The sequence below is a fragment of the Mauremys mutica genome, chromosome 6, assembly GCF_020497125.1.
Source record: "Mauremys mutica isolate MM-2020 ecotype Southern chromosome 6, ASM2049712v1, whole genome shotgun sequence".
NCBI classification, from domain to species: Eukaryota; Metazoa; Chordata; order Testudines; family Geoemydidae; genus Mauremys; species Mauremys mutica.
Genome location: NC_059077.1, coordinates 32,744,284 through 32,763,928, shown reverse-complemented (window position 1 = coordinate 32,763,928; position 19,645 = coordinate 32,744,284). Strand labels below are relative to the sequence as shown.

Genomic DNA, 19,645 nt, shown 5'->3' with positions numbered 1-19,645 from the left:
CAAGAGGTGCGCTGCTTGGAGAGGAGGGGCAGAGAGGAGAGGGCTGAGGGGCCTCAGGAGAAGAGGCCAAGCAGGGCAGGGTCATGGGGTGGAGTGTGGGGGGCACAGTCCAGGCACTAATGGCCCTCCCACTTATAAGGATCTTCTGGCACTTGTGCCCAGCCACCCCAAATGCTAGAGTCACACACCACCTATGGGTTATAATCCATACAGCAATTTACAAGCATTCAATAAAGTCTAAACTAAGCACATTTTTACAACCTTAATACCTATTTTAACAACAGTAATACACATAGGTGAGCCTGACTAATTCCAGCTATGTATTTGTCAATATCCAGGTGCAGCTTGGCATAAGCTGGCACCTGGTTTGCCAGTGTCACAGATCCACGAACCATTTAAGGTGTTAAGAAATTGTGTCCCGAAGTGACCAGTTTATATGCGAGAAGTTGAAATGACCCATTATTGCTTTATTAGTTGTACTAACCCCTTTGGTCTCACTTAGCATTGCACACCCAATGTTTTTCTCCTGATCTGGATGTCAGTAGTATGCTTTATATTCTGATGGCTTTGGAATTGTATACAGTGGTGCTGTATTGTCCTTTAGGGAAAAACTTGCTCCTGTAAGGATCTGGAGGACCTTGTTAGCAGTGGCACTGATGTGCACCCACATGCCAATAACCATCGGAGTTCTGAGAGGGGTTGAGGGAGGAGCAGGGACAGAACACTTGGATTTGTGACCGCCTAGATCCACTAGCAATTTCTCTTCATAGAGCAGAGGCACAGGCACTGCAGAGACTGCAGTTGTGTTCACAGAACAGCTGTGCTGCTGCAGATTTGCAGATCTTGGGGAGGAAACTTCCTTCCAGGCAGCTCCCAGAGATATCCCCTGCACAACCTGAAGTTACACAGGCTACATGCTGGGAGGCAGGATTGCCCATATGCATTAACAGTGAAAAGCCTTTTCTAAAGATATAAAGTGATATAAGTGTCAATGCTATATTAAGTTACAGGATCTTGTGTCAGTCATTTGGATTGTTTGACAATAGGTTTAATAACCAGTTAACCTTCCTATCATATAATTATGACAGCTAAATTCTCTACTTTTTTAAATAGACGCCTGATTCAGGAAAGCCCACCTATTCAAGATTTAAAAGTTGCATTGTGAAGAAACTGACATGCAGTGTCCCTGTTGCTAGTAGCCCTATCGTCACAAGATGGCAGCAGACACACGCAAGAAATCATGCCGAGCAAACTTTCACAGAGTGTCAGCCTATTAATCTCTTTCCAGCTGATGGATCTGAGCTAGTAAGGACTCCTGAGAAGATCTCAACAATCCCAGGTCAGTCTGCAGGTAGAAGAACAGCATGGAAACTGGATCACTCTGGAGATTCACAAGAGCCTCTAAAGCCCCCTGTTAATCTGCATCCAGCCAAAGCTGGTAGTGACCAAAAGTAATAGGCTCAGTGTCCCACCTGAGATGTGTGCAGGGGCGGCTCCAGGCACCAGCACAGCAAGTGCGTGCCTGGGGCGGCAAGCCATGGGGGGCGGCCTGCCGGTCGCTATGAGGGCAGCAGTCAAGCTGCCTTCAGTGGTGTTTCTGCGGGAGGTCCGCCGGTCCCGTGGCTTTGGCGGCAATTCGGTGGGAGGAGACCCAGGCTTGTGTCTGTCCTTGTGTGTGTTGGCAGAGAGGAGTTATGAGGGAGCAGGCAGTGAACTGGCTGGACCTATGGTAGCTTTAACTGAGAACCTGAGGCTGTGTGGGTCAGGTGAGCTCAGTGCTGGCTCACTGAAATAATAACCATGAAAAGCGGACACAGTTTCCTTGCCTTTTCTGGGATGCCTGAGATTTGGTTCCCATATGCAGCAATATCGAGGACAGATGGGGAAGTTGTTCACTCATTGCATGCACACAGTTGGCTGAGTTATGGGAGAAAGTGAGATCCATATTTACCTGATTCAGGATACAAATCATTAGATACCTAATAAAGGTTGCTCCTAAAAATAGAGAGTGGGTTGTCACCCTGTTCCTACCAGCCAAAGACTGTTAGGGACACTTGCAATGTGTGCCACTTTCCTCTATTGAATGGAATGTCACAGTTGCTCAAGAGTGTGATCCTAACTCTCTAGTCTCTGGCTCACAAAAAGTATAAGCCCTTAAACAAAAGGAGCTTTAATGGTAGGAGCTTGTCTTTATGATGCAGAAATCCCTGCGTTCCATTTCTGATGGCAGTGGTGAAGTCATGTGTAGCCATGGAATCCTTGCCAACATTCCTAGGAGACATTTCCTCCGGGGCTGAGTGAAGTGCCCTGCTCCTATCAGCCATGAAGCTTAGGATCAATCTATCGACATAACATTTGGATTCTCTGTGTCATAGTGCATTGTTCTACTGACAAAGCATCAGGCCAGCCCTCAGGATTAGTGTTACCAAAGAATCTGCTCTATAATGGAAAGGAACAATACAAGCATTGGGCAAATGTACTAGTATTTTTTAAAGGAAATGTATCAATTAAAACCTTTTTTGCAGTATCCTTCCAGGTGCCTATCAAAAATTCTACCAATGAACCTTATATCATTACTAATGCCACGGCCAGATGTCATGAGACAATTTACTTACAAGGAAGAAATAAAAGGAGAGCTGAAATTGCAAAGAAGAGGGTGAGTAATTTAACATTGCATATGTGCTGACAGGATTTATATTAAACCCTTTTCTGATATTTGCATTGTTAGTATATTTTGTTACCTTGTCCTCTTCCCAGAATCTCTTGCTTATTTTCTACCTTTCTAACATGTAAAATAGTGACAAGAACAGCAGGCTCCAGAGCAGCCTTGATAAGTGTAATTAAAAATTGCTCTGTCACTTGTGGTTAACTTACATTCATGTGTCTCTGCTTCTCCAGACTATAGAGAGACAAGGATGGTGAGGTAATATCTTCATTCAAAATTTTATTGAAAACTCACTTCTCCCATGAAGAACATGGTGCTGATCCATGTCAGTAAAAATTATCACATCATTAAACATAGACTACACTTTCTCCTTCTCTTCTGTCTTAGTGCTATCTGCTTGGACTGTCAGTACAATCTTATGTTGTTCATTTGCTCAGTCTGTAAGCTGTTTGGGTCAGTGACAGTGTGATGGTTGCCATCTTTGCTCATACACTGGGGTTTGAACTGGGGATCTCCAGAGTGCAAAGCATGAGCTAAAGAGTCAAGGTTGTATAGCGAGGAGCTGGAGCAACTGCCTCTCTCTTTGGCTTGTACAGCACCATTCACATGGTCAATATTGTCACAGGGTAACTAGCCCTCTGAAGAGGTCAGGAACCCAGCCTACCTGTGACAGGCTCTGCTAAGGAGAATGAGCCAATGCAGATCCACCTGTGAGTAATTAATTGCCTAGGGTGGCAGTTAATTAGTTAAGGAACACCTGGGTCTAATTAGGGTCATGAGGGCTCAGTCAGGAGGTCCTGGAATACAAGAAGCTCCTGAGGAAAGGTATTTCTCAGGGGAGCTGGTTAGAGAGTTCACCAGGAAAGGAGACCTAATTAGGGTTGGAATACTTGTGGCACCTTAGAGACTAACAAATTTAATTAGGGTTGCCGCCTCTGAGGAACAAAAAACTGAGACCATAAAACTGGACAGCTCACAGTGTGTACTGAGCACCCTTACAGATTTCTACCTCAAAAAATGGAACAATCCTGGGGAACCTGGAGGGGTGGTAACCTGAGACCTAGGGAAGGTGCTCCTAGGAGGAAGACATTCAAAAAGGGAAGCACTAAAAGCGTCAAGTCCTAGGAAGATCTTGTTCTGGAGCAAGGACAGCAGCTGGAGGTCCAGAGTGCAGAGGAACTATACTCTGCTCTGGAAAAAAGTTGCAGTAGCTTGATCTGAGCCCAGAGAAGGAACCCTTCCCCCAGGTCATGACAAGAGGCCTGACTCCAGAGTGGGTCCTGGGTCAAGAGGACCAAACTGGTAAGGAGACTTGATGGAGGAGATTGATGGACCCAGGTGGGCACAGGTAGATTAAGACTAACTTGGCCCACTGGCTAGAATGAATGGGGCAAAGACTTGCTTGTGTGTCTGCTTGACCTTTGGTTGAATAAATCAGAGACCTGAAGGGGCACTGTTCACTACATAAAAGCTTTGTTGAACTCACCAAAGTCCATTAAGGGAAACTGATGCAGGTACGTACCCACGGTTTGGCAATGGGCTACCAGAAAGTGCTCCAGGGTTGTGTCCACATTAATAAATAATACATATGAATAATAATAAAGAATAATGATGTGCCATTTTCACAGTCTTTTTTGTGACCATAACCACACTTTAAGGACAGAGTACAGTTTTTAACTCTGAATGTCTTTGCTTCTATTGGCTTATGTCACACCATTAACATTATTTAAACATAAATGTTTAATTATAACATGTATAGTGTGTCAGTCTTACCATATAAGTGACTGGGTGGGTAATGGATAACTGACCTGACAAGCTGCTGATTGGTATCCTCAACTGCTTGACCTCCCCATGAGTGCATCAGATATTGTGGGAAGACCATGGTCTTCTTATCATTTAGGAAGCATGGTCCCTGAAAGCATGGTCCATGATCAGTTGGCTAATCAGAGGTACCCATTCTAGAAATAACACATTTTCAGGGCAGTGATGTTTTTTATGACTCATGGTAGAGGCTACTGATTTTGAGGTAGATTCGGCATTCAAAATTTACAAACTATGTGACTTCAGCATTTTTGTTTGATCCAGCCACATGGAGAAATATAATAAAATAGTTATATTTTGTAGGTACCTTTTATGACATAATAATACTACTTGTATAGCACTTTTCATCCTTAGATCTCAAAACATTTTACAAAGGTGGGTAAGCATCATGCTCCTCACTTTACAAATGGAGCTCTAATGCACAGAAAGGCGAAGTTACTTGCTTAGAGCACACTGCAAGTCAGTATCAGAATTTAAACTAGAACCCAGAGTGCTTGACTTCTAGTCCAGTAGCCCATCCTCTGGACCACGCAGCCTCCTTCAAAGATGATGCCTAGAAGTTATTTATTATTTATTGTATTACCGCAGTGCCTACGTGCTCCAGTCATGGACAAGGAGAGCAAGGGTTGTACAAACAGAGCACAAAGATAGCTCTTGTCTCAGAGAGCTTATACTCTAAGCTCAGGCAAGAGAAAACAGATGGAGACAGACAGGCTGATGGGAGAGCACTAGAAAATGAGACAATATCGGTCAGCATGATAGGCCCTAGTCTCAGTACATGAGCAGCTAAACTGTTGTCAAGTTTTTAGTAGGTGTCACGGGAAAGGAGAGTTAGTGTGGGTGTCTTTTATATTAGACTGAAAGAAGAACAGAAAACAGTGCTCAGTGCTGACTAGAAATGTATGGGAAGATGCTCTAATAATTTTCTACAGGTATAGTAATGAATAAGGCAGGGGTTGGCAACCTTTCAGCAGTGCTGTGCCGAGTCTTCATTTATTCACTCTAATGTAAGGTTTCGTGTGCCGGTAATGCATTTTAACATTTTTAGAAGGTCTCTTTCTAGAAGTCTATAATATATAACTAAACTATTGTTGCAGGGCCGCCCAGAGGATTCTGGGGGCCCGGGGTCTTCGGCGGCGGGGGGCCCCCGCTTTGGCGGTAAGTCAGCGGCAGGGGGTCCTTCCATTCCGGGACCCGCCGCCAAAGTGCCCCAAAGACCCACGGCGGGGACCCCCCGCCGCCGAATTACCACCGAAGCGGGACCCGCCGCCGAAGTGCAGCCCCCACCGCGGGTCTTCGGGGCACTTTGGTGGCAGGTCCCGGAATGGAAGGACGCCCCCCCCCGCCGCCGAATTACCGCCGAAGACCCAGCTGCACTCCGGCGGCAGGTCCCGCTTCGGCGGTAATTCGGCGGCGGGGGGGTCCTTCTGTCCCAGAGAGGAAGGACCCCCCGCCAGCGAAGACTGGGAGCGAAGAAGCTCCGGGGGCCCGGGCCCTGCGAGAGTTTTCTGGGGCCCCCGGAGCGAGTGAAGGACCCCGCTCCAGGGGCCCCGAAAAACTCTCGTGGGGGCCCCTGCTGGGCACGGGGCCTGGGGCAAATTGCCCCACTTGCCCCCCCCTCTGGGCGGCCCTGTATTGTTGTATGTAAAGTAAATAAGGTTTTTAAAATGTTTAAGAAGCTTCATTTAAAATTAAATTAAAATGCAGAGCCCCCCGGACCGGTGGCCAGGACCCGGGCAGTGTGAGTGCCACTGAAAATCAGCTCGCGTGCCGCGTTTGGCATGCATGCCATAGGTTGCCTACCCCTGCAATAAGGCTATGATTAAGTCATGGGTATTTTTAGTAAAAGTCATGGACAGGTCACGGGCAATAAACAAAAAATCACTGCCTATCACCTGTCCAGGACTTATATTAAAAATACCTGTGATTAAATCTTGGGGGGGAGCACGGTGGCCGCTGCTTGGGGGATGGCTGGGAGGGTGCTACTTGGGGGGAAGTGCCCAGGGCTAGCGGCACCAGCTGCCCAGGCCAGTGGACCACTCCAGCCAGCCAGGGACCACTGCCCGGGATTGCCAGAGCAGCAGCTGCTGTGGCTGTCCCACAGGCCACTCCAGCAGTGGCTGCTGTGGCTGTCCCCCAAGCCGCTCCAGCAGTGGCTGCCGTGGTTGTCCTGGGGGCCACCTGAGCAGCTGGCCCCGGAGCCAGCTGCTTGGGTGGCCCTGTGGTCAGCCACACAGGATGCTGCAGAAGTCCCGGAGGTCACAGAAAGTCACTGAACGTCTACACTACGGGACTATTCCGAATTTGCATAAATCGGTTTTGTAAAACAGATTTTATAAAATCGAGTGCGCGCGGCCACACTAAACACATTAATTCGGTGGTGTGCGTCCGTGGTCCGAGGCTAGCGTCGGATTCTGGAGCGTTGCACTGTGGGTAGCTATTCCCTAGCTATCCCCTAGCTATCCCATAGTTCCCGCAGCCCCATGTGCCAATAGGCTGATGACGAGGACGGTTACCAGTCCTTTTGTACCATCAGCCACCCATGGCAGGGGGGGAGTGAGGATGTTGGTGTTGACGGCTGCAGCATCGTGTCTATCTGCAGCATTCAGTAAAGATAGGGTGACATGTAAAAGAGTCAGAGGATTGTTTTCCCTTTCGCTTCTGGGGGTGGGTGGGGGGGTGAGTAGATTGCCAAGCTATGCCCTGACCCACCGCGGACACTGTGTTTGACCCTAGAAGCATTTGGAGCTCAGCCAAGAATGCAAATACTTTTCGGAGGCTGCAGGAACTGTGGGATAGCTTCAGTCCTCCAGTCCATGAGCGTCCATTTGATTCTTTGGCTTTCCGTTACGCTTGTCACGCTGCAGTGCGCTGAGTCCCTGCTATGGCGTCTGTCTGGAGATTTTTAAAAAAGGATTCTGAATTTCATCTTCTGTAACGGAGCGCTGATAGAACGGATTTGCCTGCCCTTACAGCGATCACATCCGCATGGTCCGTGCTGGAGCTCTTTTTTTATTTTGATTTCGGACTGCATCATCACCCGTGCTGATCGGAGCTCCACGCTGGGCAAACAGGAAATATTCAAAAGTTCGCGGGGCTTTTCCTGTCTACCTGAGCACTGCATCCGAGTTCAGATTGCGGTCCAGAGCGGTCACTGCTGCACTGTGGGATAGCTCCCGGAGGCCAATACCGTCGATCAGCGTCCACACTAACCCTAATCCGATATGTTAATACTGATACTAGCGTTACTCCTCTCGTTAGGGAGGAGTACAGAAACCGGTTTAAAGAGCCATTAAAATCGATATATGGTGCCTCCTAGTGTGGACGGTTGTGGCGTTAAATCGGTTTTATGCTCCTAAAACTGGTTTAAACGCCTAGTGTAGACCAGGCTTGAATCTGTGACTTCTGCAACCTCTGTGACAGAAACGAGCCCTAGTAATGAATGACCATTTAATGTGATAAATAGTGCTCATTCTGCCTGGTAGCATAAGGGGGTGGTGCAGATCAAGAATGAAAGTCTCCTAGACATTCCAGTGAATGTGTGGTCCTTTTATGGTCCAAAAGACTATTTCCCCATGTATATAGTATGTTTTCCATATAAATGTCTGCACTAGTTTCAGAGACATTCAAATCCAAGTAATCTGATTAGCTTTTTGCCAAGTTGTCTATATAAATCATTAATAAAATGCCTCTGAAAGAGGGCATGGTTTAGAACAGCCTCTGGGACATGCAAAGAAGAAATATTATTTTCCCAGTGATATGTTTGTGAGACATTTCTTGTAATTATTAAAATAGGATTTAGAAGAAGAGTAACGTTTGGTCCATTTGGAGAGATTGGATTTCATAAACATTGTTTAACTAACATGCTATTAATCAAGAGTGGTTGGTGAAAGCATCAACTATACTTCCATCTGTCTGAAAAAAAAATATTACAGATCAAACTGACATTTCTTTGACCTCATAAAAAGCCCACAGAGAAGCTGTCATAATAGTATTCAACACAATATGAATAAACGTTTTGGCCTCGTTACCATCACATATTAAGAAGAAATGTGTTGTTGTTAGGGATAGGTGAAGAGGTTAGGATCAAATAAAAACTGACAGGAGCCTTTGCCCAAATCTTGACCATAATCCTAAAAAGGTCTTTTCTGAAGACTTAAAAAGTTCCAATAACAGTTTGCTCCCCACCCCCCTTACTTTCTATTATCACATGTTTAGCATTTTCTGGTTATATCTGAGACTCAACACAGGGAGGATCAGAAATCTCATTAAAGAGATTAGCAGCCCTGATTTTCAGCACCAGGAGATTCAGATAGTTTTGACAAGGTTTGGATAAGCATCTGAACTTTTGGGTGGTAAGTAGATGTTCTATGGAGGGAGGATGGTGTTAAGATTAAGGCACATGGTTTGGAGGTTAGAGACTGATATTCTACGCATCGCTTTGGTATAGACCCCACTGTCTGACAGTAGCCAGGTAACTCAACCTCTTTGAACCTCAGTTCCCTCATCTGTAAAATGGGGATGATAATACAGGGATAGTGTAAAGGTTAATTCCTGAGTGTTTGTAAAGTGTGTTGAGTCCCTTAGATCAGTGGTTCTCAACCACGGGTCCGGGGCCCTCTAGGGGGCCTCAAGCAGGTTTCAGGGAGGCCTCCAAGCAGGGCCAGTGTTAGACTCGCTGGGGCCCAGGGCAGAAAGCCAAAGCCCCACCACATGGGGCTGAAGCCCAGGTTCTTGAGCCCTGCCACCTGGGGCTGAAGCTGATGTCTGAGCAATGTAGCTTTGTGGGGGCCCCTGTGGCATTGGGCCCCAGACAATTGCCCTGCTTTCTACCCCCTAACACTGGCCCTGGCTTTTATATGCAGAAAATCAGTTACTGTGGCACAGGTGGACTTTGGAGTTTTTATTGAATGTTGTGGGGGGGGGGGGGGGAAGGGCGCTCAGAAAGAAAAAGGTTGAGAACCTCTGCCTTAGATGGAAGGGGCTATGGAAATGCAGATAATGATGTCATGCATAATACTTCTAAATTCCTCCTCAATAATGTTTTCATTTGAATATATTTGTAGAAATGTCTTACTCAGCTGTTAATGCTCCAAGAGGGTGGATTTGGCATCCCAGAAAATGACAGTATAAAGATCTGTGGAAACACTGAGTGTACTTGGAAAGGTATGATACTGGGACAGTGAATGCTAGTACTATATCTTGGCAATAAGGACAATATAGGATGTTACTTGGGCACCAAGAGGATTCTTTGATTATCATATGACTTGTTTTATCTACTGTTTATGAAATATGTTAATTTGTTTTGATGGTCTAGTTATTTCTATGCACCTCAAATTCTCAGCAGTTAGGTCCTGATCCAAACCCTTGTAATCAATGGGAGTCTTTCCATTGACTTCAATGGGCTTTAGATCTGGCCCTTAGTACCGTACTGCAAGGATACTAATAGCCATGCCGATCAGCTGAATGCTGCATTGCTACTGACTTTAATTATGATTCAAAGCAACAGAAATATCTCTCAAGAGTTCTTTTAGACTAGCTGGATGGAAAGATTTCCTCCTCTCTTTGGTTTCTGCTTCATTAATTTTAACTAGCGAGAGGCTCAGATATCGGATTTTTGTTTCAGGGGCCCTCAATATGGAAGCTGGAATATGTGGGATGGAGGGTACCATTTAGGTAGACAGCAGTGGGCAATTGCTTGCCCCCAGATTTTGGTAATCCTCCTTGGTATTCTGACTGAGAGAAATTATTAAACCTGATCACATATGTTGTGACTGCAGGAAAATAACAAGAAGCCTTGCCCCACTAGAGTTTTACATGAAGTTATGGAACTTTGGTAACTGCCCACATAAATGACTACTTATGTCTGCAATAACCTCAGGTGCTGCAAAAATATAGGTGTGTGAGCTCCCAACATACGTATGTATAGTTTTGAATCCACAATTTAGGCAACCGCATGTGAATACTTAGCTTGCTGGATCAAATTGTAGAGGGAGGTAGGAGGGTCAGAGGATCATCCTTCTCAGGGTGCTACCCTGAGCTTTCTTCTGTTGTGTGTCTATAGCCAAAATCTTTAGGCATTAGGCCCAATGGTGACTGGGGAGAAATTTTTAAAGGCATAAATGGCAGCTAGGTGCCCATTTCCCATGGAAAGTCAATGTGAGGTAGGTGCCTAGCAGCCATGTGTGCCTCTGAGAACCTGATTCTGGTCTCAGTTACTCCGGTGTAAATAAGGAGTAACTCCAATGAAGTCAATGGTATGAGAACAATTCAGGCCCTGGGTGGTTAATAATGGTATTATCTAGTGGTGGAACAGGGGACTAAGTGTCAGGAATACCAGGTTTTATTCCTGTCACACACTTGCTATGTCATCTTGTGTAAGTCACTTAGGGTAAAATTTTCAAAGGTGTCTAAATTCCATTTCCAGAAGTGGCATAGGCACTTGGGCCCAGTTTTTAAAGGTATTTAGGAGTTGCTCCACTCATCTTTGCAAAGCCTAAAACCCAGATGCTAATCCCCCTAGATTAGCACCTAACTCCTTCTGGGCCTAAGTGATTGAGATGGCTTAAATCCCATTTTAAAAATGATTTAGAAGCCTAAGTCTCACTGCAAGTCAATGTCAATCTGTTAATACATCTGTAAAGTAACACAAAGGGGTGCAATGTGGTTTCAGGCAGCTCCATGACGTAAAAAACTCACACGTGGAATATATTAGAATGCTGTGGTTTTATCAGCATGCACTTTGGGTGGGTACATTAATCATGAGAGAAAAAACCACAAGTGCGTTAAGTTGATCATCCCATCCTTCATAATAGACTGTGCCATACCATACTCTTTATATGCTACAGAAGAACTGTTTTAGGAATGCTTTAAAGAGCTTTTCAATTTTTATTGTGTCTATTTTATTATATTCCTCCCTCTGTAAAGCCAGGTGTCTTAGTTGTTACTAGTTCAACTGTACTGGGCTGAGAGAGAGTCATACAGGTCCCTAAAAATAACCTAAAATAACCCATATATGTCACACCTTTATAGTCAGTTATTTGGGCCCATCCAGGGTTAGAAGTGCGTGCTGTGTGTCCCCCTAGGCACGAGGGAATTTCCCTTATCCAGTGATTTTTGCAGGACTGCAGGATATTGGACTTCAAAGTCCAAACATGTTTATGAATGGAACAAGTTGTCACTGACCCAGGGCTGACTCTTGCTGTCTTCGGACTAAGACAAGTGTCACCTTCTGGGAGCAAATTCCATATTTGAAAGAGGAGAAAATGTTTGTCTGGCAGTTTGATTTTTTTATTTTAATGGCATCTGTTTGAACCTGCTCAGTGACGTTGGAATGCTAGGATAAATCCTGGGGAGAAGAATAGGAGGTAAAGCAGGGCATCATGAACAGAGTTGTTTATGAAAAAGCAGATTCGTCCTAAGCAGCATCAAGTTCTTATCACAGACACATTGATTAGGAAATTATCTGTTAAAAGTCTAGGGCTATTAACTCTTGAAACCCAGATACGCTGCATCTAAACTGAGGAAATTTACAACCTAATCCTGCCATGAGCTCTGCCCAGATGGGCCCCACTGGCGTTCTGCACAGAGCTCCTTGCAGGAGCACTGGCTTAGTCTTAACTTCATATGTAAGAAAGAAGAAACAAAGAAAACTCTTTAAGATGAATCCTCGAGTATGGCTCCAAACCCTGCATTTCCCACAATCACACCTCACTTACAGACTCCAGTGGTAATGTTAAAGGGTATTCAGAAACTCAAATACAGTGAAAATGGCTTAGAGTCAAGTGATTTGAGCCCGACAATCAGCTTTGTGGAATTTTCATGAAATGTATTAAAAGTTTTCAAGAAATCTCTCTATAAATGTGGAAGGAAAACTGGCCGTTTGGATTTAAATCTTGCCCTGAAGTGACTGAAAAAAGAAGGAAATGTTTGGGTTGCAAAACCACAAAAATATGCTAAATTCTGCACAGAACATAGAATCATAGAATCATAGAATCATAGATCAGAAGGGACCAATATGATCATCTAGTCTGACCTCCTGCAAGATGCAGGCCACATTAGCCGATCTCCCCACTCCATTAGCAAGCGACCCCTGCCCCATGCTTCGGAGGAAGGCGAAAAACCTCCAGGGCCACAGCCAATCTACCCTGGAGGAAAATTCCTTCCCGACCCCAAATATGGCGGTCAGCTGAACCCCGAGCATGCGGGCAAGACTCTTCAGCCAGACCCTCTGGAAAAAGGTTAAGAATAACATATCATTGACCCATTGTACTATTTACCAGTGTGGCACTTAATTAACCTATTGACTAAGCCCGGTATCCTATCATACCATCTCCTCCATAAACTTATCTAGCTTAGTCTTAAAGTCATGGAGGTCCTTCGCCCCCACTGTTTCCCTCGGTAGGCTGTTCCAGTATTGCACTCCCCTGATAGTTAGAAACCTTCGTCTAATTTCTAGCCTAAATTTCCTAACTGACAATTTATATCCGTTTGTCCTCGTGTCCACATTAGCACTGAGCTGAAATAATTCCTCTCCTTCCCTGGTATTTATCCCTCTGATATATTTAAAGAGTGTAATCATATCTCCTCTTATCCTTCTTTTGGTTAAGGAAAACAAACCGAGCTCCTCAAGTCTCCTTTCATATGACAGGCCTTCCATTCCTCGGACCATTCTAGTGGCCCTTCTTTGTACCTGTTCCAGTTTGAATTCATCCTTCTTAAACATGGGAGACCAAAACTGCACACAATACTCCAAATGAGGTCTCACCAACGCCTTATATAACGGGACTAGCACTTCCTTATCCCTACTAGAAATACCTCGCCTAATGCATCCCAATACCGCATTTGCTTTCTTAACGGCCACATCACATTGCCTGCTCATGGTCATCCTACGATCAACCAGGACTCCTAGGTCCTTCTCCTCCTCCGTTACTTGCAACTGGTGCGTCCCTAGCTTATAACTAAAATTCTTGTTAGTCATCCCTAAATGCATAACCTTACACTTCTCACTATTGAATTTCATCCTGTTACTAATACTCCAGCTTACAAGGTCATCCAAATCTCCCTGGAGGATATCCCGATCCTTTTCCGAATTGGCAATACCTCCCAACTTGGTGTCGTCCGCAAACTTTATCAGCCCACTCCTACTCTTGGTTCCCAGGTCAGCAATAAATAGATTGAATAAAATTGGACCCAAAACCGAACCTTGAGGAACTCCACTAGTGACCCCCCTCCAACCTGACAGTTCCCCCTTCAATACTACCCTCTGCAGTCTCCCCTTTAACCAGCTCCTTATCCACCTCTGGATTTTCATTTCAATCCCCATCCTTTCCAATTTAACCAGTAATTCCTCATGCGGTACCGTATCAAACGCCTTACTGAAATCTAGATATATTAGATCCACTGCATTTCCCTTGTCTAAAAAATCTGTTACTTTCTCAAAGAAGGAGATCAGGTTGGTTTGGCACGATCTACCTTTCGTAAATCCATGCTGTAAACTATCCCAGTTGCCATCGGCCTCCTGCTCCGTAACCACTCTCTCTTTTAAAATTTTTTCCATGACTTTGCATACTACAGATGTTAAACTAACAGGCCTGTAGTTACCCGGGTCACTTTTTTTCCCCTTCTTGAATATAGGAACTACATTAGCTAATCTCCAGTCCAACGGTACAATCCCTGAATTTAGAGATTTATTAAAAATCATCGCTAACGGGCTAGCAATATCACTCGCTAGTTCCCTTAATATTCTAGGATGAAGATTATCCGGGCCCCCCGATTTACTTCCGTTAAGCTGTTCAAGTTTGGCTTTCACCTCCGATACCATAATGTCTACCCCCATATCCTCATTCCCATCGGTCCCTGTATCACTATTCCTTAGCCCTTCATTAGCCTCATTGAAGACCGAGGCAAAATATTCGTTCAGATATTGTGCCATTCCAAGATTATCCCTAATCTCCACTCCGTTCAAAGTTTTAAGCGGTCCCACTTCTTCTTTCTTGGTTTTCTTCCTATTTATATGGCTAAAAAACCTTTTGCTATTGGTTTTAATCCCCTTCGCTAAGTCCATCTCCACCCGTCGTTTTGCCTTTCTCACTGCTTCCCTACACCCTCTGACCTCAATAAGGTAGGTTTCTTTGCTGATCCCTCCCATTTTCCAGTCCTTGTACGCTTTCTGTTTTTTCTTAATGACCCCTCTGAGACGCTTGCTCATCCAGCTCGGTCTAAAACTGCTACCTACGAGCCGTTTTCCCTTTCTTGGGATACATGCCTCTGACATCTCCTGCAACTTCAACCTGAAGTAACCCCAGGCGTCATCTGCCCTTAGATCCCTAAATATGTTAGGCCAGTCTACTTCCCTAACTAGTCGCCTTAGTTTAGTAAAGTTAGCCCTTTTGAAATCATAAACCCTAGTCTCTGATGCACTATTGATTATCCTCTCATTTATTTTGAAACGAATTAGCTCATGATCACTCGAGCCAAGGTTGTCCCCTACAACTATTTCCCCAACAAGGTCCTCGTTGCTCACCAAAACCAGATCTAAAATGGCATCCCCCCTCGTCGGTTCAGCAATCACTTGATGAAGGAATTCATCAGCTATCACGTCTAGGAAAAGCTGAGCCCTATTATTGTTACTAGCATTTGTTTCCCAATCTATATCCGGGAAGTTAAAATCCCCCATGATCAAGCAGTTCCTATTAGTGTTTACCTCCTTAAAAACATTAAAGAGCTCTCTATCCGTCTCTAGGGTAGATCCCGGCGGTCTATAGCACACCCCAATCACTATCCCGGGTGAGGCTCTAGTAGTTTTCTTCCCCAATGTGACCATTGCCCAAACAGACTCCGTATTATCCATTGCATTGCTAGTTATTTCATTACATTTCACCTCATTATTGATATACAATGCTACTCCCCCCCCTTTACCTTTGCATCGGTCTTTCCTAAACAGCACATACCCTTCCATACCTGTACTCCAGTCATGGCTACCGTTCCACCATGTTTCGGTTATTCCTACGATATCCGGCTTCAATTCTCGGACCAAGAGCTCCAGTTCCTCCATTTTATTACCTAAGCTTGTAGAGACATGGCCCCTGCTCTGAAGAATGTACACAAAACACCAAATTAATGCATAACAGCTAGAAAGTGAAACCAGCTAGAAAGAAAAAATGAACCATTTACCGTGTTTTCCATGTCCAAGTTGAGAAAAGTACAAAAAGGTAAAGGGTGAAAAGAATTTTTAGCAGTGAAGGTATTTAGCCATTGGAACAATTTACCTAGGGATGTGGTGGATTCTCCATTACTTTAAAACAAGATTGGATGACTTTCTAGAAAATCTGCTCTAGCTCAGCCAAAAGTTATGGGCTTGATGCAGCAATCACTGGGTGAGTTCTGTGGCCTGCACTATGCAGGAGGTCAGATTAGATTATCCTAATAGCCCCCTTTGACCTTCACATCTATGAATCTAGGTAATCCAAGGTGAGTGCTAAATTCATTTATCATATGTCTCTGCAATTTATGACAGATAGGACTTTCACAGGTGATGTTTGTGTGTGTGTACGTATATATGCACTGAGGTTATAATAGCTTTGTGATAGATTGCAGAGCCATGTGATAATACAGATTTGTTCTTGACAAAGTCAACGTTTACCAATTTGAAAGCTGAAAATTAATGATCCTTGTAAATCAGTTTCCTCAGAATGCCTGGAGCATTCCTTATTCATTCTGAATATCTTTAGCTAAAGAATTTGACAAAAATATTGCTTGTAAAGGGGGGTTTCAAAATGACACAAGGCAAGGTGCACAGATGCGAATGCCCATCATGCTGCTGCAAGACAATTTCTGAAGCGTAACAAGAAAATAAAATCTTGTTGCAAATTACATAGCTCTTTTCTGCAGGACTGGGGTCTTTGCATCAGAAAGCAGACAGTGACCACAAGGCTGACTGTTCTGCTTGCTCATACTTGTGTTTTACTGCTGGTTTTTTTTCTGTTTCTCACTTCTTCCTCATCACATACCTAAAATGGAGTGATCAAAGACATCAAAGGCGGGCCTGATGTGAAAAGTCTTTTCCTGTGGTTTTGCATTGGGGGGGGACTCTTTTGATGGGAACTTAAACCAAATAGCAGCATTTTTTTAGAGAATGAATTAACTGCTTCATTTGGGGATTTTGTGGTGACCAAGCATCTAAGAAGCCTTCGAAAGTTAAAGGCCTTTTAACAGAGAATGAAAGCAGGAGAAAAAGGCAAAGCTAAATTTTAGGGCTGTCGATTAGTCACAGTTAACTCATGCGATTAACTAAAAATTATTCACGATTAAAAAAATCACAATTTTAATTGCACTGTTAATTGAAATTTATTTACTATTTTGAATGTTTTTCTACATTTTCATATATATTGTACTCTATGTTGTAACTGAAATCAAAGTATATATTGTTTTTTATTACAAATATTTGCACAGTAAAAATGATAAACAATATATATAGTAGTTTTCAATTCACCTCATACAAGTACGGGAGTGCAATCTCTTTGTCGTGAAAGTGCAATTTACAAATGTAGATTTTTTTTGTTACATAACTGCATTCAAAAACAAAACAATGTAAAACTTCAGAGCCTACACATCCACTCAGTCCTACTTCTCATTCAGCCAACTGCTAGGACAAATAAGTTTGTTTACATTTACAGGAGATAATTCTGCCCTCTTCTTAGTAACAATGTCACCAGAAAGTGAGAACAGGCATTTGCATGGCACTTTTCTAGCTGGCAGTGCAATGTATTTATGTGCCAGATATGGTAAACATTTGTACGCCTCTTCATGCTTCAACCACCATTCCAGAGGACATGCTTCCATGCTGGTGACACTCATTAAAAAATAATACGTTAATTAACTTTGTGACTGAACTCCTTGGGAGAGAATTGTACGTCCCCTGCTCTGTTTTACCCACATTCTGCCATATGTTTCATGTTATAGTGGTCTCAGATGATGACCCAACACATGTTGTTCATTTTAAGAACACTTTCACTGCAGATTTGACCAAATGCAAAGAAGGTATCAATGTGAGATTTCTAAAGATAGCTACAGCACTCAATTCAAGGTTTAAGAATCTGAAGTGCCTTCCAAAATCTGAGCGGGACAGGGTGTGGAACATGCTTTCAGAAGTCTTTAAAGAGCAATAATCAGATGTGGAAACTACAGAACCCGAACCACCAAGAAAGAAAATCAACCTTCTGCTGGTGGCATCTGACTCAGAGGATGAAAATGAACATGTGTTGGTCTGCACTGCTTTAGATTGTTATCGAGCAGAACCTGTCATCAGCATGGACGCATTTTCCCTGGAATGGTGGTTGAAGCATGAAGGGACATATGAATCTTTAGCGTATCTGGCACATAAATATCTTGCAATGCTGGCTAAAACAGTGCCATATGAACACCTGTTCTCACTTTCAGGTGACATTGTAAACAAGAAGCGGGCAGCAGTATCTCCTGCAAATGTAAACAAACTTGTTTGTCTGAGCGATTGGCTGAACAAGAAGTAGCACTGATTGGACTTGTAAAGTTTTACATTGTTTTATTTTTGAATGCAGTTATTTTTTTGTTCCCAATTCTACATTTGTAAGTTCAACTTTCATGATAAAGAGATTGCACTACAGTACTTGTATTAGGTGAATTGAAAAATACTATTTCTTTTTTTTTTACAGTGCAAATACTTGTAATCAAAAATAAATATAAAGTGAGCACTGTACACTTTGTATTCTGTGTTGTAATTGAAATCAATATATTTGAAAATGTAGAAAACATCAAAAATATTTAAATAAATGGTATTCTATTATTGTTTAACAGTGCGATTAATCAAGATTAATTTTTTTAATCACTTGACAACCGTACTAAATTTGTTCCACACTGGCCTTTGATATAATTGAAATGGAATATAATGGGACTGATGCTTTATTCTGGCTCAGGTATACTTCATGAGGGGATGAACAGGGTAGAGGCTTTAATCAACACTTCATATTTATATCTAATATTTTAGGTCTGGGTGGGTGTGTGGCCAGTCCCCACTGTAAATTAGAGCACCCTCCAGGTGCTGTACTTTATGCCTGGCTTGCCTCTGGCCTCATAGGAACCACGAATAAAACAGTTATTGTCTGAGGAAAACTAGTGGCATTTTTTATGAGTGAATCACATACTTTGAATCTTTACACGCAGGCTGCCAGAATGGAATGCATAATGAATTTACTGCTCACAGAGTTTCCACTAATACCGAATCTTTCATACCATTGGAGCCAGAGGTCAGGCTTCATATTACTGGCTTACGCAATGATTACTGTAAGTTTTTATTCTCTTTCATTATTTGGGAGCTTGAATTTGTGGCAGAGAGTGGGAACTTTTGTATCTTATGTCTTAAGATGGGTAGCTGAAGTGTGGCCCTTACACCAAATGTGGCCCATGGAGTTCTACAGTGAGGCCTATGGCTAATCTCATTTTTCTTACAGGAGTGCAGCCTGTGAAAACTATAGGTCCTAATATGTAATTCCAGGCTGCTTGGATGAAAATGGAGCAGACTGCATGCTGGGAATTATAGTCTCCGTGGGTAACACCTCTGTAGTCGTAGTAATTATAATACCTAGTTCTTATATACTGCTTTTTCAGCTGTGAATCTCAAAGCATTTACAAAGGGGATAATCATCCCCACTTAATAAAGTCAAGTGCAGAAAAGGTATTATTCCTGGGCTCAGAGCAATTTACCTGTGGGCCAATCCTTCTATTGGGCAAAACTTGAAATCTGGTTGTATTCTGAGATTTAACAGAGGTAGTTTGCTGTTCATATGATATATACATTTTGGGGCAAATTTTCTCCCAAGCCTTTAGCAGATCTTCAGTAGTGCACATGCAAAATTACACAGGAATGTACATATGCTTGCGCTCTGCAACTGCAAATACCTGGGCAATCACTTAAAAAATACTAACAATCATGAACATGCAAGTGTTAGAACTTGCACTTGCAAAACTACCTTGTCACTGTGTTTTTTTGTGGATGAACATGAAAACATTTGCATGTGTGTATTAGACTAGTTCATTTATATCTGTGAATGTGCACAATTTTGCTGATGCATAGGTTGAGTTTGGGATTCTACCCTGGTTATTTGCACCTATTTCACTCAAGCT

The 19,645-nt window shown here is 43.4% G+C and overlaps 1 protein-coding gene across 5 annotated transcripts in view; it reads left to right on the top strand.

The window, feature by feature from the left end:
* CDC20B (cell division cycle 20B) overlaps window positions 1-19,645 on the top strand; it is a 57,828-nt gene that overhangs the window by 21,008 nt on the left and 17,175 nt on the right. For all 5 annotated transcript variants that reach the window (XM_045022318.1, XM_045022322.1, XM_045022317.1 and 2 more), the window contains exons 3-6: window positions 1,114-1,339; window positions 2,526-2,656; window positions 9,553-9,652; window positions 18,686-18,805. In XM_045022318.1, coding sequence (XP_044878253.1) covers window positions 1,114-1,339; window positions 2,526-2,656; window positions 9,553-9,652; window positions 18,686-18,805 — 577 coding nt within the window. The remainder of the gene's footprint in view (window positions 1-1,113; window positions 1,340-2,525; window positions 2,657-9,552; window positions 9,653-18,685; window positions 18,806-19,645) is intronic.